The sequence below is a fragment of the Brugia malayi genome (genome assembly GCF_000002995.4).
Source record: "Brugia malayi strain FR3 genome assembly, contig: Bm_v4_Chr3_scaffold_001, whole genome shotgun sequence".
Taxonomy (NCBI): Eukaryota; Metazoa; Nematoda; class Chromadorea; order Rhabditida; family Onchocercidae; genus Brugia; species Brugia malayi.
In genome coordinates this window covers 12,473,845-12,500,259 of record NW_025062477.1, presented here as the reverse complement: position 1 = coordinate 12,500,259, position 26,415 = coordinate 12,473,845, and the positions used below count along the sequence as shown (strand labels likewise).

Here is a 26,415-nt window from a genome sequence, read left to right as displayed (position 1 = left end):
AAAGAAAAAAATGAAATAAGAAATGAAAAGTTTTTATAGATTTTTTGAAAAAAAGAAAAACTTTTTATAGATTTTGAAAAAGAGAAAAAAATTTTCCAAATTAAAAAACAAAAATTAAAAAAAAAAACATTTTATTTCTTTCTGATAATTTTTTCAAATTTTTGAAAGATTTTTTCAATTTATAACCAAAAATTAAAAATTATTTACAAAAAATTAATCAAAACAATAAAAAAATGTTTTTATGCATTTTAATGTTTTGTATGAAAAAAAAAAGCAAAATAATAATGAAAAAGAAATTTTTTTCTTTTTTTCCCAACAAATTTTTTTTAATGAAATATTGCGCAACGTATTGGTTTTATCTGCCACAACTATTAATTCTTAATTTGAAATTTAAATTTTAATCTTTTTTTTTTTAAAAAAAATGATGCTTGTTTTTTTTATCTTTTCCTTACTTTCTTCTATATACATTAACTGTACTAAATAAATTTCGATATTGCGATCAAATAATTAAATTATTAAAAAATATTATCAGAATAAATTTTTGAGAATTAAATGATAATGTAAAATGTAAGATTGTTAATTATATTACAGACGAATGTTGCCATATTGATTTATTATTTGTTTAAATTAATTCCTCAAAATTCCTGATCGCTATTCGAAATATATTACTGATAATTTAGGATGATAAAATAAAATGCCTTATCATCTATCATTTTATTATTAGACTAAGGCTATTTTTCTCAATTAAGCATAACATTCATTTTATTCCCTCTTCATTTTTTTTTTTTTAATGAAATTTTTATTTCAAATGAGGAAAAACAAACTTCCCCACTTCAAAATTTCATTTTTTTAATTCAATAAAAGATAATTTTTAAATTGATGTCATTCATAATAATTTTGAACGTAAAAGATTCTCAGCAATTTTTTGATATATTAATTATTACATTATTAGGATTAATATTATTTATGTTATTAGAATTAATATCATATTTAGTAATTTTAGGAAGAAAAAATTGTTAGCGATGTGATTATTTCATTTCTTTTCTATTTTATTTAAAACTTGTAAAATATAAATTTTTTTTTTTTTTTAATTTTCTTTGATTATTTTCAATCAACAAATTCCCTTGTGTTATTATGGTGTAGAATTGGGAATATTTTTGAGCGGAAAGTGAATATAATGTAAGAATTATGAATGGCGCTAATGACATATTTACGTAGTGCACTTTCGATAGCATATTTTGATCTTTTTTTTTTGTATTGTTTATTAATTCTCCTAAATATATTCGATTATTTAGTTAACAAAAATAAAGTAATATTAAAGTGAAAAAGTAAAATTATTGAACAAAACTGCATTTATTTCTTGTTTTTTTTTCTTGTACGCTTTAAAAAAAAAATCAAAAATAATAGCTTAATTTCAAAAAGTAGCAAAATAATAAGAAATCCTGAACAACTAACAACGAGATGATAATCTGAGATGATAATATAAATATATTCTAGCAATTACATAAATTATCCTAAAATAGAAGATGCATAAATTATTTGAAGTAGAAAATGATAAAATAAAACATTCAATTGCTTATGAATAAACAATATAAAAATTGTTTTAAAAAAAGTTTTAATTTCAATGAAACTATAATTCACTAGTTATTTCAAATTATTTAGTAGACTAAATTTCAATTCACTCTTCCATCAAAGCAAAAATTTGTCATTTATCATTCAAAAATATGAAACAACATATTAAATTATTCTTTCTTTTAATTACAAATCTCGAAGAAAGTTAAAAATTCTCGATGATAAAAAGTAAAATGAATTATGCTTAAAGCAAGTAACCAGCAATTCTATCCCCCAAAATTTATATTGTTAAATTACAAATAGTAATTGAGATTTCAATTTGATGGTTTGGATTTAAGCACACAAAGATGTCGAAGCGTTGGTCGTCCATGAGGACAATTCTGAAATGTCACAAAAATTTGCATTATGTCGGATATATGCATAATTAGTTTGATTCATGTTGTCTTATTTATGAAGCAAGTTTGAACATAATAAATCAATTTCAATTATTTCAATTAGCATAAACATTTCTCAAATCATTGCATCAATGTTATAGCAAAATTATTTGAACATTTAGTGTAGGATGTGATTATCAATATATTTGAGATACAATCAAGTCTTGAAATTTAGTTACAATTTAATTCCTTGTAATTATTTGTTAAAATATTATAATGTATAAAGGTTGCTAATACATACGAATGTTGATGAAATTTAACAATTTAAAATTATTTTCCATCAGTTCGAAATTTCGTCTAAGTTTGCATAAATTTTCAAATTCATAAACAATGAATGACTGTTGAAAACAACTATTTAGCAATTATTTATGCTAGATATCTCTTCACTAAAAAAAAAGTACAAACAACAGAAAATTTACCCATGGATGATCAAGTGTTCCAAGATGACGAACAATCTAAAAGAAAAAAGAGAACAAAAATAAAGCATAAAATGACAAAAATAGAAATAAAAATTTGAATAAATTTAAAAAGTAACGATTTGCGGAATAAATATGAGTAATATTTATGTGATGAAAAAGAAAAAAGATCATCAATTGTCATAACATTTGAGAAATAAATTATAATGACATTCCTGGTATCATCAATTTTACTAGATATCTGATATAGCAGTAAAATAGTTATAGTGAAGTATTTGAAGAATAAATTGTGAAAAAAAATACCTAATTAAATTAACCATTATATAAGAAAAATAAATTAATTAAATTAAATATTATTATTAAAGAAGTAAACTATTCGATACATTGATAACAAACTGATAAAATGAGTAAAGTAACATACCTTTTGCATTTGTATCATTGTTAATGAGCTACCAATCATAACTGACTTACGACAAGCACGTGACGCAAAAAGTTTCCGCAATTTTGCTGGTCGATACATCATTCCTGGGAAATCGCACAATACCGAAAGCATTTCATCAATATCTTTAAAAAAAAGAGAAAAATCAATTACAAGAAATTTGCAAATATGGGAGATATGTTCAGAGAGATATTTCATGCAGTAATAAATGAATAATATTTCATTTATACTAACAATTCTTTTTATAGTTTGAAAAAAAGTAAAAAGATATCTCATATTTTTTAATACATAAATTTCATAACTTTTTCTTAATACACAGACAAAGTTGTGTCGCTTAGGTTATCTCATATAAAGTTTTAATCCTTATCTTACACGAACAAAAAGAAAGAGAGAAAGAGAGAGAGAGAGAGAGGGAAAGACACAAATAATCTCTTCTCTGTCACAGCAAAAAACCTCTCTGAAGCTCCAATATTTACATAACATAAAATAAGTTAAGTAAAAATAATAATAATATAATTGAGAAACACATAAGATGATTGCCAATAAATTGATCGGAAATATTTTCTTCCATAGCTTCTCATCAAATTGGATAAGAATGGAATTTATTGCTTTTTCTCTTAAAATATTAAACCTTGAAAGGAAGGAAAAAAAACTTCACACCTGATATACTAAATTGCCAACTTTGTAAAACTGGTATTGCGGTTAGTAATGCACGCTTGCCAACAAGTCCTATAAAAAAAAAAACTTTCAAAATCATAAGATAATATCACAAGATTAACAAATTCATAATTTTTGATAGAAAAAAAGTGTAATTTTAAAAAACGAAGTGGAAGTAAACAAATTTAAAATTAAATTTGAAGTATTTGCATTCAAAAACACAGTTAGAAAATTTCGATAACTTTGATAGGGATAATAAGCTGAAGGAATTATATTTAATGAACAGTTAACAATTAGAATATACCTTCATCATCAAATTGAAATTCAAATCCATTGTAATTGAATATATCAATATTATCGCGTAATATTGCTTCCTTCACTACTCCAAGATCCAAGACACGTGGACTGAAATTAATTAATTCATGAGTTTAAATTATATAATTAAAAAAAAGAGAAATTATATCTGTGTGATATAAACATTTTAAAAGTTCATCTAGTAAGCAAAGATACTTAGATACTTTTATAGAATTATATACATGATACAATGATAAAGCAATAGAATTATTAGCTAATACAAGCTTCCATCAAACAAAGTTCCCTTTTCAAAATATTTGAAAAAAAAAAAGTCCAATATACTTAAAATATTTGAAAAAAATAAATAAAATTTTAATAATTGCCTGAGTAAATGTTGCGTTTGTATACGTGCTTTTTTTTGAAATCGTTCAAAATTATATTTCTCATCGCTAGCATGTTGATCAATAATAAAGAGATCATCATTTAGTCGTACAATAATAAAACCTTTATTAAACTGTCCCAATATTTCCATACATTCAAAATCTTTTTTCCTAATAAAAATTTAATGATTATATAATTATCATTAACTTATTAAATTAATTAGTAAAAGAGTCTTTCAAGCATTCATTAAATATGATTGAAATATAATTGAGTAAAAAAAAAAAGAAGAAAAAAAAAAACTAACGTGATATAAGCAGCTAATTCATTTTCTGCTATTTCTGGATTATCAACACGAAATTCTGTACGTGATTCTAATATTCTTTCATTATCATCACAAATATTTGACATAACTTTTGACGTTTTAAGATGTAACTATAATAAGAATTCATTTGAGGTACATACAGCTAAATATGCAAAAAAGAAAAAGAAAAACATTAATAATTACTATAATGTTTGAAACAAACTGATATAAAAATAATGTCCTGTAACATAATTGTAATTATTTGTTTAAGATAATAGTAATTAAAAAGAAAGAAATTAAGAATAATCACTTTGTTCATATGATTCTTCAAGTCAGACATTGAAAATGATATTGTCTGTTGTGAACGACGTGTAATGCCACAATTATTCTCTTCTTTTACAGTAGATTTGCAGTTCTTGAAACAAAAAAATTTTTTTTTCAATTCTAAAGATTAACTTTATATTTTATTAACTTCAATTACGTCCTTTCTGTTGAATAATCTGTTTCAATGCAACAAATATTGAAATATTAAACAAAAGAAATCATTTGTCTTATGATTGAAAAGTTATTGAAGTCAAATATTTGACAATTTTAACAATATACAAACAAAATTTAATTCAATTCATATAATATTTTTTCTTTTTTTAGTAAAAATATTATTATCATTATATTATTATTGTTATTATTATTATCATCAATGAATTTTATAAACAAAAATCAAAAATGAGCTCCAAGAAAAAACTCTTTACTTGATCATCTTTTATAGCTGTAACCAGTATATCATCATTATCATTATCATCATCACCATCACCATTATCATTATCATCATCATCATCGCTAAGATTCGGAAAATCAGGATCATCTTGAGATGTTATTATGGTATTCTCATCTTTTGATGCTCCAGCTACTACATTTCGTAATGAAGTTTCCCTGAAAAAGAAATTTAATAATATCAATTTGAAAGTAACATATATATATATATGAAAGCAAAAAAAAATTTTTTTTTCTTTCTCTTTCCTTTTTGCAATTTATCGTTAATTTTTTTTTTATCGCCTGTTATATGCCTATTAAATGATTGTAAAATATCATAGTATCATAGCCACAATGCAAACCACAAAAAGTACTTCAATTAATATCTAAATATTTTATTTCTAAAATATCAAATGAAATATTTCATTATATGAAACATTGATAGTAATTACTGAAAAGTGAAAGAATAAGTTAGCTAACATACCTATAATCAAAATTTTCTCTTTGATCAACTAGTGAAGATGATCCTTCTTCACTAGTAGCATAGCTATTGTCAGTATCTTCTTTAGAATTATGAGGTATCACTTTGAAAGCAAGATTTTCAAACAAATTTGGTGCAGGTCGTTTTTGAATAGAAGCTGATTTTTCAGTACAATCCTTTGGAACAGGCCGTTTTCTACTCTTTTCTACAGTTTCTGAAATAATTTTTCACAAATTTTCTACTTAATTTACTTAACGAATATTAAATGACAAATTCGAGTATATTTTCTTTCCAAATTTCTTAAGAAATTAAAAATGAATTACAAAAACCACTACAACACTTTGAATAATCACTTTAGAGTGATAATGCTATAGTTTCTGCTTTAATTATCATAGTGGTATTAATTATCAAATGAAATCTTGCAAAGTTAGGAATGTAATGCAGCGTAGTGCCTTAATTGGCTATCAAAGCTACTGTCAACAATCTAAAGAAACTTAGAATTTACCTTTTATGTTTAAAAGATCTATACTTGGTCCACGTGATTTATCTCTAGCAAAAGTGACATCTGTCAGCGAATCAGTGTTTTTTAACTCAAAAGATGATTCAAAATCTGATGTGCATATGTTAGATGAATCATCGTTATCATTTGATTGAGTTAATTGGATAAAGGAATCATCCATGCATCCTAAAATAAAATCAGATTAAATTGTTCCACCTGAAGATATTATTATAAGAGCAGTTTTTGCCAGTTGTAAAATATTTACTACCTTTGATAATTACTGCCTTCGTAAAAATTTCAAATTAATTCAAAAAACAAAATCAATCTTTTGCAAGATAAAATATACATTATAATTACTAGTGAGATTTTGTTAACTTTTGAGGACTAAGTTAATTACATCTAACATTCGACACAACGTGACAATATGGTCATATTTCAGTAAAATGATTTAAGATTAATCAAGAGTTAAAGGTTAATCAAGACAGAAACCATTTTATGATAGTTTATATATCGGCTGGATTACTTATAGTTAGATTGGCTTAATGCTGACTGATTAATGAATAATTTTTTCTCATATTTCGTAATGTATCTGAGAATGTTGCATTTTGACATTCTATAACACAACTAGTCCTAAAATAAAATGACTTTTTACAATGATTGTAAGTAAGTAAAAATTCTCAAAAAGAAAGGAGTAGAGTTAAAATTCCAATGAATTATACACATTTAATTTGATATTTAAACATAAGAAAATAGTATATATCTAAATATTATAGATTATTACCATTTGTCGATCGATTTGAAGTATTGACATGTCCCAGATGTGGAGCAAAAGTTGCCAGCAATGAAGCACGTAACAATGCGAACAATTCCTTTTCACGTTCGAAAAATACTGAACGTTTATCCGGTGCAACGTTCACATCAATACTTTCTAAAAATAAAAATTACTTCTTTTCAAACTATTATTTAGCATGCATAAAATCAACAAATGATATTGCAACTTTCTGCAAAATCCAGTACCAAATATTTGATACTAACTTTGATTGTTAACAAATTGTATAATAATATACAAATGTTCACTTTTAGAAATTTATAGCTACCACGAAAGTTTAACAAAAAGTCAATTTCTATCAAATCTTTTATCAAATCATTAAAAAACTAAAAATTGAAGTAATGTATTAGTTTATTGGTGCATACATATAGAAAGAATAAATAAAATTCTAGAAAAAAAAAAAAAAATCAAAAAATACATTGTCGAAGTACACTGTAATTGTTGAAATTAACAACAACAAATAATCTTAAACGACTTTCTCAAATATTTCAAAAAGATATCAAGAACAATCTCAAAAGTATTGCTACTTTAGTAATAACGAAAAAAAAAAAAAAAAAAAGTATACCAGGAGGAACATCAATAAAAAGAATAAGCATACAGTATTGACCACGATTGTACTGCTGATATACCTCATTTGCTATTCGACAAAGCTAAAAGTAAAAATTTCGATTATGCAAAGTTTCAAATTCCCATCTTCTCTTGAAATATTTCTTTAACAGAGTGATAAGCAGAATAAATGATGAAGAAAACGAATTAAAATGAACCAACTTTTGAGTAATCAACCGGTCTCTTGTTGAAATAAATAAACTGTCGATCAGCAGTACTTCGTCCTTGTCCATGTACACAAGAACTTATGTAACCAGTGATTCTATAATAGCTAGTAAAATTATCTACAACCACTTTATCATTTTAGAATTTTAAAATTTAAATGTTATATATATATATGTATTTGTAAATCAAACATACACTTCGAGAATTTAAATTATCACAGTTGTTAACATCACACTTGTCCTCTTATACATTCTCGTTAACATATTTAAATTGTATTCATTAATAAAGCATATAAATAAATTAATTTGAAAAAAAAAGTTCATTTATTTTACGATGCATATTATAAAAGTTTATAAAAGCAGTAATAACAGTATGTTTTAGTAATAAATTTATATTATAAGTAATAAACCAATATGATTTCACTTACTTAATGTCATCGAATTTTGATTGATCAGAGATTCCATAAAGACTACATATAGATTCATCTGGTTCTTGCTGAATAATATCGAGAATTGTACCTTTTTCAAAACGAGCACCAAAAAGACTCACAATGATATCTTTAATTGGTGCATTACCACCTGGTGTTACCAATGCTTGGTACTGTTTACTAAAATACTACCTTTTTTTTTCTTCGAATGAGAATACATATTATTTTTGAATTATTCAAATCACTTAACAACTATATATCATTTGGTAAAAAGTGAGAGAAAGATTAAATAATGTCATCTTTCCAATTTCAAATATTAGCACTCAAAATTATATAAAATTTTTAACTCAGTTATTATTCTAAACAATTATACACTTACCCATCCATTAAACTATTTACAACAAATCGTACATCTGTTCGAGATAAAGCAAACGATTGTACAACATTTAAAAGTTTAGTAAAAGCTTTTTTCACACTTCGCTCAAATTCTTTCCTTCTCACTGGTAATGTCTCAAACAAATTGTTAATTGATATCGTCGTACCAACCTAAAAAAATTGCAGCAAATAATCCGGAAATTTTAAAACATTTTTTTTTTTAAAAAAAATTAAAAAGACAATTTTAAGAAGAAATAAGTAACGCCGATTTATCTTATATAGCTTTACACTTTATCACATATTGTTTTATAATTGTTGGTTATGTGTTTGATATCCTCAGGTGTTTTTTTTTTTTGCATTTTTATAATCAAATTTAATTATGGTTTAAAACATAATGATTATTTTGTTTATTTGCTGTTTTATATTGATTTGTTATCTGTTTTTTTAATTATTTTAATTTAATTTATAAAATTTCTAATTTGTAATGAGGGGATAAATTTCAGCTTGTACCTTTTTTTATTCCATATTCTGTGTTATTTCATGTTCCTTGAGAAGATATTACGGAATAATTAGTGAAGAAAATAAAACCTACAGGTCTTGCACATTTTTCACGTGATTTTATAAATCCGTCGTGATCAAATTCTAGTTTTGTTGCCATAATTTCATCTGCATGTCTAGTTGTGATAGAGAGAGAACTAAAATTGAAAATAAAACTCCTTTTCAAATAAAATAAACTTTTGAAAATTTTTTTACAGCAACTAACTATGAACGAGTTATTGACTAGCTTATGACAAGTAAATATGAATAAAACAGTTACGAAAACAAAAAAGAAAAGAGCTATAAGAAATTGAACAGTTATGAATATTAATCAATACAAAGAAAAAAAAGCTAAGCAGAAGTCCTAGGATATTAAGCTCTCAACAATGGAATGCCTATAATTTATTAACACTTTTTAAATAGAGACAAAAAGTGACTAACCTTACGGCACACAATGAACTTAAAGCTTCACCACGGAAACCAAATGTTGTTAGCTGATTAAAATCTGCGAAATTAGTCAATTTCGATGTAGAATGTGGTTTACCTAAAAAATATGAAATAAGAAACCAAAAATTAATACAATGTTCGAATTAATCCTGAGACTTTGGAAAAATGAACTTCCTTCAAAAATGTGAAAGTATACATATATATATATATATATATATATATATATATCATACCTTCTTCTTCCTTATACATAAAACAATAGTTCTTTTATCATAAAAATTACCATATTTTAATTTGATGGTTATACAAGCTATTCAATTAGCATTTATCATACGTCGAATTTTTCACATTGTGCAACTCTTCTGATTTCAAGTTAAAAAAAAATTACATAAAGCATCGAAATTGAGCGAATGAATGCCAATACCATCATCGATTACTTCCATCCTTTCAAATCCCATCTTCCTAACTCGTACCTCTAAAACATTTGCACCCAGTCACTTTGCATCATTTACAGAAATTTCATTTTTCATTACAATCTCAGCATTTACAAGTTTCGAAATTAAATGTTTCACTGTGATTATATGTAATAAAGGTTAATAACAAAATAAAATATGGTACAGTTTATTATTCAGGCAGTAATTAACATATTTTTTAATATGTTAATTGCTGCTTGACTAGACACATCCTTAATCAAAGTTACAGTTCAGAAATTTTAATCAGAAATTAAAATATATCAGTCTTTATAAATTAAGGCAGTATTACAACAGCAGTAAACACTTCATGTCATGATGATTGCTTACTTCATTATTAACAATCATAAACAAACCGATAGTTTTAGCTTGAGCATCCAAAGAATTATCGATAAGTTCTTTACATGCACCTGCTAATGTGATAACCACTTGACCCGTACAAATTTTCCGACACACATCGATTGGAATAGCATGAATTTTTGCATGAACCATCTGACGATCGGCATTTTCCATCAGTTTAAAACTGTATGAATACAAGAGTCTAAGTTAATTTATAGTTTTTGATCATTTGTAAGATTTTTCTAACAATACACATTGTGCAATACGTAAGCAAATATGCTATGTCTAATGTTATACGTAAATAAATCATTGAGAAATACTTCAATTTTATTGTATCGTATCATTTTCAAAATTACATTTTTCAATTATGCTGTATCATAAATGCTGGAGACATAACCAAACAGATAATGTATCACATAATGGTACCTTTATAATACAAAAAAAAAAGAAAAAAAAAAATCAAACATACACTGAAATCTAAATTCACTGGCATCTTAGCTTGAATTTGAAAATTACATTTTTCATTTGTACATAAAAAAATAAACACTTTAAAGCAAAAAGGATATTACCAAATTATTCCTAAAAGAACAATTGCCGTTACAACTTCTCATATGTTAGTTTATATTCACATATTTTACATATTTTCCAATATTCATCCTTTTCCGAATCATATGTTTCATCACCATAAACATGATCATGAGCTTTACCATAACCGGATTTAAAAATTTTCGATCCATGTACCTGGAAATTATTAGATAAAATTGAAATATTAAAAAAAAATACTAGATAAGAATATTTGGTATAACTTTACAATAAGTATTAAGTAAGTTGCTTGAGAGAAATTCAACTACATTAAGATTTTGCTAACTTTATTATATATCAAATATTATTTTGAGGGAAAAAAAGTTTATAAAATCTAACTTGTTGTCTCATTTCTTTAATTTTTTTCTCAAATCGCTTTTCCAGTCGTGTTTCTTTTTGTACAGTACGTGCTTCCTTTATCTTTTCAAATTCTTCTTTTGATCCGTACACTTCCAAGCAACGTTGTTCCAACTGCAAATGCTCATGAAATCCGCTAACAAACGAAAACTATATACTTCATTAGCAGTAAATTATAAATATAAAATACTTCAAATATAATTCAAATAAAATACAACAAATTATAAATAGTTTGAGTTTACTCATACAGTATGTAAGAAGAAGTTTGTTTGAAGTTCACTGACTAATTTTTAATATTTTGGTTTAGGAAGTACAGCTTGTAAGACAGACTAACATATAAAGAAAAAAATCTTCAACTGATATAAAATAACTTTTTCAAGCATGTAAGAAACAGAGTATGTAAGAATTTACTTTTTGTTCATCATCAAATTTACCAGCTAAACCAAAATATTAAAAATTAGTCAGTGAACTTCAAACAAACTACTTCTTACATACTCTATGATCAGCTATATTAAACATTCTTACCTTATTTAGCTTCTTTTACAAATCTTATTCGTAAAATTTTTTAGACAATGAAAAAAAAAAAAGAAAAAAAAAACTTTAAAGTATACTTGTGCTTTTAGATACAGCTTCATATCACCATAACGAGGATTGTGTGGATTCTTTTTCGAAATAAATCTTAAAACTGGTTTGCGCAAATCAAGATCACAATCTTTCAACAAGTACTGATTTTTAGCTTCTGTCCGTGAAATCAATTTGTGAGCACCTTTACTATTTCTGAAACATTCCGTTTCAAACATAGGCCATTTTTTTGGAAAAGAAATCTATTTCAAAAATCATGGTACATGTTAACCTAGCCGTTTCCTGTATGCATAATCACCAGACAGATACCGGACTAATTCGTCACAGTTCCCCTTCTTATTTTGTGAAAACATTGTTCCATTTCTTCTTCTTATTATTATCAATTTTTTTTAAATGCAAAATATGGCCGACTTTCAGTATGGTAGTGCTTGTTAGTCGATGGCTGCAGTTTGTTGAAAAATATACTATGCTAAAAGTAGTGAATATCAAAGTTCATAGCTACGGATGAAAGTAACAACAGAACAAACCTGCATGTGTCACAAACAGGATAATTGAATTTCTCCCACAAATAAGAATTACACAGTGGCTTTTCACAATCGATACAATTATCTGGTGGTACCAGAGGACCTGAATTAGCCGCTGCTTCATTTGCACCTGTAATTACAGCCAGATTTCTATACCATTTAAACATAAGCAGATCCCTTTAATTTTTTCTAATATTCATTGACTTCCCGAATTTGCTTCTCGAAGTCAGCTAAATTTTACGTTTCTGACGTGCTTCCGCTATTCTTTCCCGTACTCTTCCATATTCGTCATCATCATCCATAAATCCACCAGCTTGTTCATAACTTTCTTGTGTTTTTCTATAAATAATTTTTTGAAAAAATCAAATTTCATTCTTTATTTCTTTGAAAAAAAAAAAAAAAAAAAGTTTCACAGCACGCAAAAATCAGTCCATATATAAATGAGCCTTACTTCTACACAAAACCTTTATTTTGTTTAATTTAAGCACAAATTCTAAAATCACAAAAGTTTATAATCAGTTAATTCATTACAAAATTTTCTTCCAATTGAAATAAATGGAATAACGGATTCTAATTTTGCATTTAACATATTACTATTCATTTCGATGTATATAAATCTTTTTATACTCCAAGCAATAACAATAGCCACAAAAATATTTGTTTATCACATTAAAATAAAAATTTGCTTTCAGTTGTAGTCTTGCGACTATTATTACCTTAATTATATCAGAATATTATCATTTTAGAAATCTCGTAAATACCTGTAAAGCTTTTCCACGTATGGAATATGACCATCACCATTATTAATATGACCATCCAATCGTTGACGTTTCATTTCTTAAAATGCAGAAAAAGGAATACTATTATAAATAATATTTTAAATAAATGATATTATTAATGTCGAATTTGTTCAGGTCATAATATTTTTCGAATTTGTTCAGGTCATAATATTTTTCGAATTTGTTCAGGTCATAATATTTTTCCTAACAATCGCATATTTATTTTTGTTCTTCATTCTATGATTGCTTGATAAAACTTATCGAAACTCATAATAAAACAGCTGAATAGATGAAATTAAATAATGATTTTAGCTATCCAGCTGTCTTGTTATGAATTACTGATATTTTATTGGAAAACAAACATAGCAGAAGAGTAGGTAGTAATGGAACGTTATCAAAAAATAATCGCGCTAACATTCATTAGAATGATGAAAAACGAAATATTCAAGAGAATGTATCATAATTCATAATTCGATTGTTAACTGCATAAAGAGAGTAACAAAGAATGAATAAATAAAAAAGTAAAATAAAACAAATAAATAAAATAAATAAATAAAGAAATAAATAGAACAAATAAATAAAATAAAAAAATAAAACGAATAAAATAAAATAAAAAAATAAATGGACAAGTAAATAAAATTAATGAATGATAAAATAAATGAAATCAATGAAAAGAAAAAACGAAACTTTTGTATGAAATAACCATTAAATTATATGATTTGGAACATTTTTTAAGTTTTTTCTTGAAAATATTTACTAAACTTTTGTTTATTTTTTTTTATACTTACTAAACTTTTATTTGAAAATTCCAAGAATTGATAGTTCGTTAACATTTTTAAAAACGAGAAATTTCGTTTCAGCTACGGTCGCTTAAACGTTGGTATTTGATGGATGGCCGCTTTTTATTTTCTAATGTTCTTTTGGGGAAGTGTTTGGGGAAATGTGGTTTAATTCGGGTAGGATTCGAGTAGAATTCGTGTTACAGGAAGTGATGGTATACATTTGACTTCAATTACCGATTTCATATCAATAAAAAGATTAACTATATTTTTATTTTAACCAAAAAAGCAAGCACTCGTTTTATAAATAAAATTAAGTAAATGTAAAAAAAAAAAATTAAAAAAATCAAGTAAATGTATGCGTGTTCTAGGAATAATGATAAGTAAGCGTAAAAGGAAAAAAATGGCAAAGTATTAGAAAGAAGAAAAAAGAAACTGATTGGTTTAAAGTTTATAATATGATTAATTGTGCATGAATTTAATGTTTTGTACGATTTCAACTTATCATTTATGAAATTCAACTTTTAATTCTTCTTTTTTTTTCCCCTTTAAAAGATTTGTTTACAAGAAAAAAAAGAAAAAAGATGTCATCACGATTTGGTCCTCGAGCTGTGGGTACAGATGGGACAGACTTCAAGCATCGACAACGAATTGCTGCACACTATCATTATAGGTATTATTACATTTAAAAATGTATATTGTCATTTTGAGCTATCTATTTGCAAGCAAAGAAAAAATAAATAGATAAACACGGAGAGAATAAAAATGATGAAATCTTAGAAGTTATAGTTAAATGCGAAATTAAATTTTAGCAGGAAAATTGCTAGACGTTTTTTATGAAATTAATTTCTAATTGCTTGACGGAAGTTGTTATATGTTTAATTGCAAAAGCATAGATAAAGCATTATTTTTGCAAGCAATATTAATTCCATTATGATTGGATACAGTTCTTAGCTACTGTTCTCTTTTAACAATTTAAAAAGTTATTACTGCTTTAAAAAATGAAAGTAAAATAGGATTGAGGTAATCAAATTAATAAATTATTTATAAAGTTATATGTAAAATTTTATAAAAATATTTGTAAAAATAAGAAAAAAAATTATAAAATGTTTTATTATAGTGCGCAGTATAAAATGTATTTGAAATTGTTGTTCGGACTTCATTTCCTAGTGCTACTCACAATGTGGGTTAAAGTTGGCGGCGAAGTACTTGTTGAAGAATTCGGCATACGGTGGCGGTTTTATCAAACTCTTCAATTGCCCAGTGCCTACCCATGGGAATATGTCTGGTGTTTCTCATTCATCCCATCAATATTTGCTATGATGTCGTTTAAACGAAATAAGGTCAGTATTGCATCTCTAAGAAAGATTTGTTAGCAAAGTATTGTAGCAAAAGTGATATTTTAAAGCAAAAAATTTTTTAAATATGAAAATAGAGCATTAGAATTATTTTATACTTTCGTATGGCAGTTTTATTACAGTGCTCATTTATGCAATACATAGCTGATTTTGCAATATTTTTATTTGATGTACAAATAAATCTTCCACTCTAATCGATGATAATATTTAGTTAGTGTTTAATCTATCGTTTTTTGTTTTTTGTTTTTTTGTTTAAAGGCTTATAAGTTTGTATGTAATAATTTGCAGTCAAATTTGTTACGTAATCATTACTATGGACAGTTTATTATGGGAATTTTACCGTGTGCAATAGGTATTGGTGGACAATTACCAGAACTTTTTGATTATTTGCGTGACATGAAAAATAGTCAAACACCAACATTTCGTGGAACTTTTCCAATGGTTATTATTTGGTATATTTTTTTCTTGATTGCCGTGCAGATACATATTTTTGCCATGTATTTCTCGTATCATTTGATATCAGCTTGGCAACCACCAAAGAAGAAAGAATAGTCTATGATTAGATATTTCATTTCTTTTAATTATTGGAATGAAATATGTTGATACCTGAGTTTTAATATTTTCTATTGGTCTACTGAATCATCCCGTAAATTATCTTCAGCTAATGGATATGCTATTGTTTTTTTTTATGCAGATATGCTGTACTTAGTTACCTGAATCATAGCTAATTGCTGATATATTACATCTCGAACAAATGAAATTTGAGGAACAGTTTAAATGCAAAATGAGCAATCGAATAGCTTATTCAAAAATATAATCTTGAATAGAAGTTTAAAGTCGATAATTTTCAAGTTCTGAAAGCTAAGCTCATTATTTATTCGCAGTTAACTAAATGGACGAATTTCAATCCTAAACTAATTGCATCAACCGAAGCATAAATCATGTAGGAGTGTTGCATTGAAACAGTTTAGTTTCTCTTTTTACTGTTTTTTTTTTTTTTTTTCTCTAATTTGGTTTATTTATTTATTTTTCCTTTATGAGTTAAACAGTTTAATTTTTTTTTTCTTTTCTTTCTTTTGATTCAAAATGAAACTTTTCCGTGATAATTTTTGGGTCACACGTTGTTGTTATTAAATTTACTTTTTATGTCAATTGATGATCATCTAACTATTTGATGATGGTTGTTACACTTTCAAACTTTTAGTTCTCCAATTTCAATTCACTAGAAACGTGTTTTTTTTTTTTACTTTTATTAGCTCAACTCAAGATCATTCTCATTATTTGTTAATCTATCCGTTTTTTTCCTAATTATACAGCTTTCCTTTTGAGGTTTTAAGTTTAATAAAATAAAATATATAACTTTGCTACCAGTGTAGCAGAAATGCAGTAGATCACTTTGAACTTGACAAATTTCCATGTATTTTTATAAATCCGTTTCAATATTTTGTTTTTCTTGCTTCTTTTGCTTCTGCTGTCTTAAATTATTTTGAAAAATATTTGCAACTGCATGTATGAGCCATTCATTCCGAGATTTTTGGAATGACGCAGATTATATTTATCAGATTATGTTATGTGTTTTGATGTTCTATAATTTTGTTATCGTTCAATATTGCTTTATTGTATTTTTAATTATTATTGTTCAACAGAAATAATCTAGTATAAATTTTCTAGCTATCATTATTTATCAGATGATTACTGGCAATGAAAAAGATACAGTCCTATTCAGTCTATAGCAAGCAACAGTATGCTGGTAATTTTATATGACTTAAAGATTTACGAATATGAGATGAAAAGGAAGAAATAAATTAATGGAATGATTTAAATTTAAATGAATCGAATTAAGTGAAAGTGGTAAGCAGCTGATATCTAGCTTGTTAGTATCAAAAAAAAAAAAAAAGAAAAAAAGTGACTCAAACAAAGGATGTAACAAGCCGTATAGCGTATGATTGCATAAGTAAACCTATGAGAAGTAAACAGCTATCAGATGACCTTTGCTCTTTTAGAAATTAGTTTTGCTTATAACAATGGCTATTAGATAAGAAAATAAACAGATTTAATTTGGAACAAAGAAGTGATTTTTAACATAAAAAACAATACCCACACCCTTGATTGAAAAATTCTAGACAAGTTGAAATGATTGAAAATTTCTAGACAAGCAGATAAACTCAGCTACAATTGAAAGATGAATGTTGGATAAGTATAATTGCTTACATGAGATGTAATTGTGAAACAATTTCATATTTCGTTAAAAAAATATTCAATTAAAATAATCTTTAGTCTTAATGAGTGAGTTAATTACAGTGTTATTTTGATATGTTATAAATTGGTTTTTTCTTTTTCGGACAAATCTTTTATGATCAAATGAAGTGAACTCGTTGCTATTCATATCACTTTCAATTGATAATGTTATCAATCAATAATTTAATTTCCATTTAATTTTCACTTGTTACCCTGTACATTTCATTCGTGTAATTTTGATTAGCAATATCAAAAGTCGAGAATAATTGCTAAAACATTAAACTTTTTAACTTCATATAAGTATTAGTAATGCTTTAGCCATGAAGCTCAATTCAACAAATAAAAGTTGTAATGAAATATGCTTCAAAGTTTTGTCTATTGTAATTCAAATTTTGGTGCTGAAAACTGAGTTTTTATAATTTGTTGTAAAATTTTGTGCAAAAGTAATACCTTTTGAAAAAAAAATATTTTCGATTTTTAATTTCAAAAAGAAAAAAATGACAAGTTTTTGAAAGGTAAATAAATGGAATTTGTTAATGATTATGCTAGGATTAAACAATGCTAAGAATAAATTCATTAAATCCATTTATTAGATTAAACTACATTTAACTAAACAAATTTCAGTGCTACTAATTCGAAACAATTGATTTAAAAATTTTGGACAACTTAATTAATTAGCTTTGTTTATTTGTTTCTCAAACTATTTAGATCAAATTGGTTCAGTCATCAATCGATCTGTGCATGATCTTTGAACCAGTTAACCATTAGCTTTGGGAAATTTCTAGTTTTCAGATAAATCTTTAAAAAAAAAAAATTTAGTTTGGGGAATTCTTAATTTTTAAGTATCATTTTTATTGCTCAATTTGTACTTACTGCAGCTATTGCATCACATTTTGCATAATATAATTCAAAAATGATTTGAATATAGAAAAAAGAAAAGAAATCAGAATATTTCCAATTTGATATTTATTATTTCGTTTCCTTTTTTCCTTTTTTCTTTTTTTTATTTTTGTTTTTTTTTTTTGTTACTGTTTTTTTCCTTTTCAGTTTACAAAAGTATTCTTTTAAAATGTGATCATAAAAATTTCAATATTCTTGAAGTAAATAATAGGTTAATGTTTGAATGAATACTTAAATTTTTGTGGTCAATGACAGAAAATAAATTTTCGAATTGAAAGAAAAAAAAAATAAAAATTGACAATCTACAATATCATAAAATATTTCAATACTAATTTTTATAGTAATATTCCAAATGACTTGTTTTATATAATCTAAAATGAAACTACATCATAAATATTAATAAAATTTTACCAAAAAAAGAAAATTTTAATTTCTAAATTGTAAATTTTTTAAAAAATATTATGTAAATTGAAAATGATTAAAGGAATTCAAATGCATCTATCAAATTTTTGTTGAATTCATTTTAATCATATGTATATCATTTTTTTTTTTTTAAATTTAGCATCAATTAAATTCATTAAACTGATTCAATTCAATTGCATTAAAGTCGTTAGCTTTATTTTCTCATTGAAATTTATTTTGATTATTCATTTCTGATATAATTTAAATATTAAATATTCATTCAACTGCTCTTCGTTATCAATCGATTAATGTATTATCAATCGATTAATGTATGTTGCAATAAATATTATCCATTCACAGTCGCCAAATAAAATCTTTAATCAAAAAAATTGTTAAGTTTAATATTCATTTTTTTTAAATTCATTTTATTTTAAATTCAATTTTTTAAAATGTAAATTTATATTATTTAAAATTTCATATTTTCCTTAATTAGTACCTAATTAAGCATCATTTCTTTGGTTCTTTTCAGAATAATTCTTTTTTTCCTTTTTTTTTTTTCATTTTTAAAAGCGAAATATGATTCAATTTTATTTTAAATTGAATTCCATCGCCAATAGTCTGTTAACAGATAATTGAATCATTAATTTTTATAAAAGTGATTGCATCTGTTTTTGCTTTACACACTTGCTAATTATTAATTAAAAATGCAATTTTTTTTCTTTTTTTTTTTTGTGGAACAACATTAACAAATTTAACTTAAATATTTGTCATTTGTCGTATCAATTAAAATGATAATTTGAAATGAAATTAAATTAAAACTTTTCCTGTAAAAATTGTACTTTCCAAAATGAAAAGTTGAAATTTTGTTGTTTAAAAGATAGACATTGTTAATAAAAGAGAAAAAAATGTTTAATTCAATAGAATGTGAACAAAAAAACAAAAAAAAAAAAAAAAACGAACAAATGCATGTGAAAATTAATGCTGAAATTAAAATTATTTTAAATGGGAATGAAGGGATTTAAATGATCATAAAGAATTCACAGAATGAGAAATTAAATTGTGCTTAATTTTATAAATGTCTCTAAAATTTTCATTGTCTACTGAATGAATGGAAAACACAAATTTTTAAAACTTTCATTTAGTCATTTTTTTTTTTATCCATTATTGATTTTTTATTATTTATCACTTATTATAATAATTATTATTATTATACAACTATTATTATTGTCATTATTATTATTATTATTATGCAACTATTATTATTTTCATTATTATTATTATACAACTATTATTATTGTCATTGTTATTATTATTATACAACTATTATTATTATTACTAATATTCGATAAAGGAAAATGTATATCAAAAGCGAAGCTATTATAATTTATTAATTATTTTTGACTCAAATGATATTTCGCTATCATTTCACTAATGTTTAATTCATACTAACTTTCTATTCATGTGTTATTCCTGAATGATATAATTGTAAAATAAAAATGGCTGATATAATTATTTTCCTACGTCAAAATAATTTCAACTTTATGTTGTTTAATTAAAAGTTGTTTGTAATTGATATCACTATTGATAAGAATTTTTATCACTGCCATCTTTCTTTATGTTAAAATAGTAAATGATAGCAATTATAGGTCATAATTTAATTTTAAATTTTATATTGAAATAAAAGAAAAAAAAAATGAAAAAATGATAAATGCGTTTCCATTGAATGAATTATTACAACCAATGAGAAAAAAAAAAAAAAAAATTTACCATTCATAATTAATTAAATGATTTCGTTTTTTTTTTTTCCTTTTTTCACTTTTCTCCTTGATTTCTTTTCATTTTTATCATTTGAAAAGAAAAATGTTCAAAATCAAATTGCTAAATGTTTTCGAGTAGTTTTCAATTTTTTTTTTTTCTAATTGTTCATTTTACTTTATTTTAATTTAGTAAATAGTTTTTCGTTTTAACTTTATTAAAAAAAAAAAAAATTGCTAAAACAAGGAAAAAATGTAAAAATGAAAATAGCATTTTTCTTTTTGTTTAATTTTTTACTATTTTTTTTTTTTTTTTTAAATAGAAAAAAAAGTGAAATCGGCAAAGTATTAAATGAAATTTCAATTTATTCACTTAATGAATTGCCAGAACCCTGCAATAATTCATTCATTTATTTTTGATGCAAAAATTCATTCCAAATTTTTCCATATCTTTAAATTTAGTATCTCAAACTATTTTATAATTTATACAAAAACTAAATTTGTCACATCATTTTTGCTTTAAATTTACAAACGTTTCTAAATGACAAACATTTCAAAATTTCGATATTCTATGATAGATATATAAACAATTTAATCGTAACTATAGTAACCATAATTGTTATTTTTTGGAAATTTTCACAATTTTAACGAAATTAGTATATTATATTACTTTTTTTTATTTTATATACATTTTATTTTCTAACATATTGTAATTGAATAATTATAATTTTTGTTTTTATAAACTTCAATAATTTGAATTTTTCATTTAATTATTTCGTTTTTTTTTTTTTTTTTTTTCACATTTTTCCCTTGTTATTTAAATTTTGGAATTGTAATTTCGTTTCAAATTTTTATCCGAAACTGATAATTAATTAGGGGTTGCAATTTATCAAATCACAGTAAACATTAAATTTTAACTTTTTTCTAAATTAACCTAATGATTTTTAAATTTATTTATTTTTTTTAACATTATAATCATAATCATGATAAAAATCATTATTCCTTTCACATCTTAATCCTAAATTATGCAATCTTAAATAGCTTCAGCTTATCATAGATGAAAAATATGAACTTTTGATCATTCTTTGATAAGTCGTTGAATTGCCATTTTCTTTTTCAAATGTATTTCCATTCATGATAAAATTGATTTGAAATTATTCAAATTACAGAATAATTTGTATTTTTTACAATTATAACTTTAATTTTGTTATGAGTTTTTTTCAGAGAAATTTTTTTTTCCTTTGCAATCATAAAATATTTTTAGTTTTGTTGTTAATTATTTTATAATCATTATTTTTCATTTTAATAACTACTGCATAATCATAATTATAACTTTTTTTTTTTTGCTATACATTTGTTCATAATTATATATTTCCATAAATAGATCATTCTTCTTTTCCTTTTTTTTTGTTTATAAATAATATTAAAGCACATTGAATTATTTAAATTTGAAATTAAAAAAAAAAATGAATCTGTAAATTCATTTTTTGAAGTAAAATTTTTTTTTTTTTGCTTCAAATATTTAAAGCCAACAAATTACTTTGCTCATTATTTTGAAAATAAGCGGCAGTAGGTCGTAACGATTTAAGTACTTTCATAAAAATACCTAACTAGAAAAAAAAAAAAAAAAAAAAAAAAAAATTTTTTTTAAAATTGAAAGCAAACAATAGTTGTTAGCATTTTATTTTTCAATGGGATATTATTAACATTCCTCCTTTCAATGTTTTTTTTTTTTTTTTTTTTTTTTTTGAGCCAAAATAAAAAATAATTTTTTTATTTTATTTTTTAAATTTATGTTTTCCATTTTGTATTTTAATTTGGTAGTACTAAATTTGAGAATAGAAAAGAAAAGAAAAAACATTAATTGAATGATAATAACAGTACTTCGGTGAAATTAAACTGATATTCTTTTTTTTCATTAGCCATTTTTTCTTCTTTTCATTTTCTCTCAATTACTTAATTTAAATTAATTTTTTCTTTTCTCTTCCATCTTTCAAAAAAAAAAAAAAAAAAAACAAAAATTTATTTTTAAATAATATTAAATTTAATATATAATTGCTTTAATTTCACTTTTCCTTCATTTCTGTTTTTTTTTTTCCTTTTTTCTCATTAAATTATTAATATATTTAAACTTTAAACATTTTTTAAGCAAATGTTTAATTTATCAAATAAATGGAAAAAATAAGGAAAAAAGAAGTAATTGATACTATTAAATCAAAAAAAAAAGTGTTAATATGCTTTCATTTTGTTTTTGCAATTTTTTTTTTTTTGCATTCACAAATTATTTTGAAATTTAAAAATGAAATTGAAAATATTTTATATAAAATTTTAACGAATAAAAAAATAATTTTAACAAAAATAGATTTCCAATTACAGCTAATTTATAATTATTTTCTCAAAAAAAAATTAGATAATTTTGTAATATTTCCAATTATATTCATTGAAATGTATTTTTAACATTTATCAAAATCTTAAATCTAATATTTCAATAAATTAATAATAATAATTAATAATAAATTCTTATTGTAATACTTATAGAATATAGACATACACACATACACACACACACACACACACACACACACACTCATACACATACTTTTATCACTGATAACAAATATTCATATTTCTCGTTTGGATCTAATTATATTTTCATGGAAAAGTGCTAATTCATTTTGATTGGAGAGAAAAAAGCAAAGAATATAAGCTTTTTCATTAAATTAAACTTTTCTATTCCTTTCTCAATCCATTTTATTTCATTTTTTTTCCATTTATTTTATTGTTTATGTTTTATAAATAAAAGACAAAAACAAAAACTTACTGATTGATATAAAATTTCCTTTGATAAAAAAAAAATTTTTAATCAAATTTATATAATAATTTTTAGTGATTGATTGATTTATTTATTAACTTAAATGCTTTTCTATTTAAATATTAGTAAATGTCTTTTTTTTTCCTTTTAAATTATTACTGTAATTGAATAAATCAGTAAAAATTGTTATATATTTACATATTATTAAGCAGAATATATATACATTTAAATACATTTTTTTTTTTTGAGATCATTTTGTAAGATTATTTCATAAAAGAAATTTATTGAATACAATTTTTTTCATGTTCTCATTCCTTTCAAAATTTTTTAAAATTATATTTTATTTTTGATAACAATTTCATCAAAAAAGTTATTCGGTCAAAAGATGTGTGATATTAAAATTTGAATAATGGCGCTATTTGTATAATGCCGCCAATGCTTTTCTATTATGAGGCTTTCATGCATTAAATTTTTATAATTTCTATCATTAAAGTTAACGATAACAGTATGAATTGGATGCTGTTTGAAAATAAATCTTGAAATGAACCATTTGGAAGGAATTTTAATTTTTTTTTAATTGCTATATTTAAAAAATTTTATTGAAATTTTGTATAAAAAAGTATACGGAATGAAATGATATATAGTAAAAAAATCAAATTTGAATTTATTTAATATTTCCATTTTTTTTTTTATAACAAATAAAAACGAATCAGTTTGAGAATGATAATGAAAAAAAAAAAAAAAAATGAGAAAATTCAAATGTATGACAATTCTGATTCGTTCATTTATTTAAATTATGGCAAAAATTAAAATTTTATTATTGTCATAATATTCTTTTCTTGTTAATTAATATATTTTAATTTTCCTTATTGGAATTTAAAGTAAATGATACTTAATACTACTGATATAGCATTTAGTTTCAATTAAAATGTTTGTTGCTGCGATTATTTTTTTTTTCTTTTTTCATTAGAAATATTAGTGAATTTGCTCAAATTATTTGCTAATCATAAATTATTTAAATTAAAAAATTTTTATTTCAAAATTACATGCACAAAAATGGAATAAAATTATACAATGATTGGCTAATATAATTTAAATAAATAAATAAATGAACAAATAAACAAACAAACAAAGTAAAACATGCAATAATTTTATTTCAAAATTACATGAAATTAGCTTTGTAAATTTATATAACTCAAAATATTGTGAATTATTAAATCTGATATTTTCTTTTTTAGTGAAAGAAATAAAAAAAAGAATAATAAAAAGGCCTAAAGAACAAAAAAAAAAAAAAAAAGAAGAAAACAAGACTTATACATTTTAAAAATGCTTCAATAAAATGAATGAGAAAGAAATGGAGAGTTTGAAAGAGTTAAAGATGAATTGATAGGATGAAAATATTCACTTAATCTAAGAGATTTATTAAAAAGGCCTGATCTAATGGGAACAATATCTAAAGTATACATACATATAGGCTTTTTATAAATAAGCCAAGAAAAAGAAAAAAAAAATGAGAGAGAGACGGAAAAAAACATTTGCAATGAATTAAGCAAACGGTTTGGGCTATAGTTGCTGCATTTTTTTCAATTTTATTCTTTTATTTTTTTTTTATTGTTTATTTGCTTTCTTTCTTCTTTTCTCACAGAAAGAAATTTAAATAATTAATAAAGTGAAAAGTTTATAAATAAATAAACTGATTTAATGATTTTAAAGCCTTAGTAAACAAAAAAAAAAAAAAAAAAAGAAAGAAAGAAAGAAAGAAGCAAAAGGAAGAAATATAGCACAGTTAGTAGTAGTAAGTATTATTAATTACCTATTCTATCTATTCTATTCTAAATAAAATTCAGCTATTCATCTATCTATTTTAACTCCTCTATCTTTTCAATCTAACTAGCTAACTTACTAGCATACTAGCTAACTAGTTAGCTAACTTACTAACTTACTAGCTAAACAATCTACTGACTAACTCTATTCCTACACTATTTTGTCATATATAGCTTTTTCCCCTCTTTCTTTTTCCTTCTCCTTTTCTTTTTTTTTTTTTTTTTTTTGCGTCTATTTTAGTCAAAAATGATTGTTTTCTCCTATATTTATATCATATTTTTGATGAAGAATCGTTAATGACATACATACAAACATACACACATACATACATACATGCACACATACATATGCATACACGCATACATGCATACATACATACATACATACATATGCATAACATGCTTCGACATGCTTTTTTGCATGTCGCAGTTGAGAAGCTTTAAACTTCTGCTCGAGAATTCGTATTCGTCTTTCTTCCATTCGTAGTAGAGTAGAAAGCATATGTCTCTCTCTTTTCCATTCCATTCCATTTCAATTCATTTCAATTCAATTCATTTCAATTCATTTCAATTCAGTTCATTCCATTCTTCTATATTCCATCACATCGCATTATCCACTATAGCTTTTCCATTTAATCTCCTCATACTTTTACATATTTTCTAATCTATAACGAAACATTTTACCAATTTTACATTCTTTCTTTTCTCAATTTGTATATGTCTGTCTGTCTCTCTATGCTTATACGTCTACGTATGTGTGTGTGTGTGTGTGTGGGTGGGTGTATGTGTGTGTGTGTGTGTGTGTGGGTGGGTGGGTGTATGTGTGTATGTTTATATGAGTGTGTGTGTGTGTTTGCTCATTAGTCCATTTGTTTATTATCATTATTTACTTTTGTTTTATTATTATTATTTATTTATTATTATCGTTATTTACTACTATTTTATTTTTATTATTTATTTATCATTATTGTCATTATTTCCTATGTTATTATTGTTGTTATTATTATCACTAATTATTATTAATGTTTGTTGTTATTATTATTGTTATCATTATTATTATTGTTAACATTATTTATTATTATTATTGTCGTCGTTCTCTGCTATTA

The 26,415-nt window shown here is 23.9% G+C and overlaps 3 protein-coding genes across 4 annotated transcripts; 1 reads left to right on the top strand and 2 right to left on the bottom strand.

Moving 5' to 3' along the window:
* Positions 1–1,886: 1,886 nt before the first annotated feature.
* On the bottom strand, positions 1,887–10,593 carry Bma-pms-2 (the record flags this gene model as incomplete). Of its 2 annotated transcripts, XM_043080964.1 has the most annotated exons (20): positions 1,887–1,952; positions 2,426–2,461; positions 2,844–2,986; positions 3,522–3,590; positions 3,823–3,923; positions 4,196–4,363; positions 4,498–4,625; positions 4,805–4,909; positions 5,244–5,424; positions 5,729–5,939; positions 6,231–6,410; positions 7,006–7,152; positions 7,619–7,703; positions 7,822–7,921; positions 8,252–8,431; positions 8,631–8,797; positions 9,219–9,321; positions 9,605–9,707; positions 9,999–10,085; positions 10,437–10,593. In XM_043080964.1, 20 exons carry the CDS (start codon positions 10,591–10,593, stop codon positions 1,887–1,889), a joined length of 2,517 nt encoding a protein of 838 aa, XP_042936898.1. The 2 variants fall into 2 exon arrangements, with proteins under 2 accessions (XP_042936898.1, XP_042936899.1); XM_043080965.1 differs by lacking the exon at positions 4,196–4,363.
* Positions 10,594–11,016: 423 nt separating this feature from the next.
* On the bottom strand, positions 11,017–13,299 carry Bma-xpa-1 (XPA protein N-terminal containing protein; the record flags this gene model as incomplete). The annotated part of the gene is made up of 6 exons (XM_043080963.1): positions 11,017–11,160; positions 11,341–11,472; positions 11,970–12,135; positions 12,468–12,594; positions 12,706–12,803; positions 13,226–13,299. The coding sequence occupies 6 exons, from the start codon at positions 13,297–13,299 to the stop codon at positions 11,017–11,019; spliced, it is 741 nt and encodes a 246-aa protein (XP_042936897.1).
* Positions 13,300–14,606: 1,307 nt separating this feature from the next.
* On the top strand, positions 14,607–15,932 carry Bm4826 (RIKEN cDNA 5830427H10 gene, putative; the record flags this gene model as incomplete). The annotated part of the gene is made up of 3 exons (XM_001892656.1): positions 14,607–14,695; positions 15,143–15,365; positions 15,669–15,932. The coding sequence occupies 3 exons, from the start codon at positions 14,607–14,609 to the stop codon at positions 15,930–15,932; spliced, it is 576 nt and encodes a 191-aa protein (XP_001892691.1).
* Between the last annotated feature and the right edge of the window lie 10,483 nt (positions 15,933–26,415).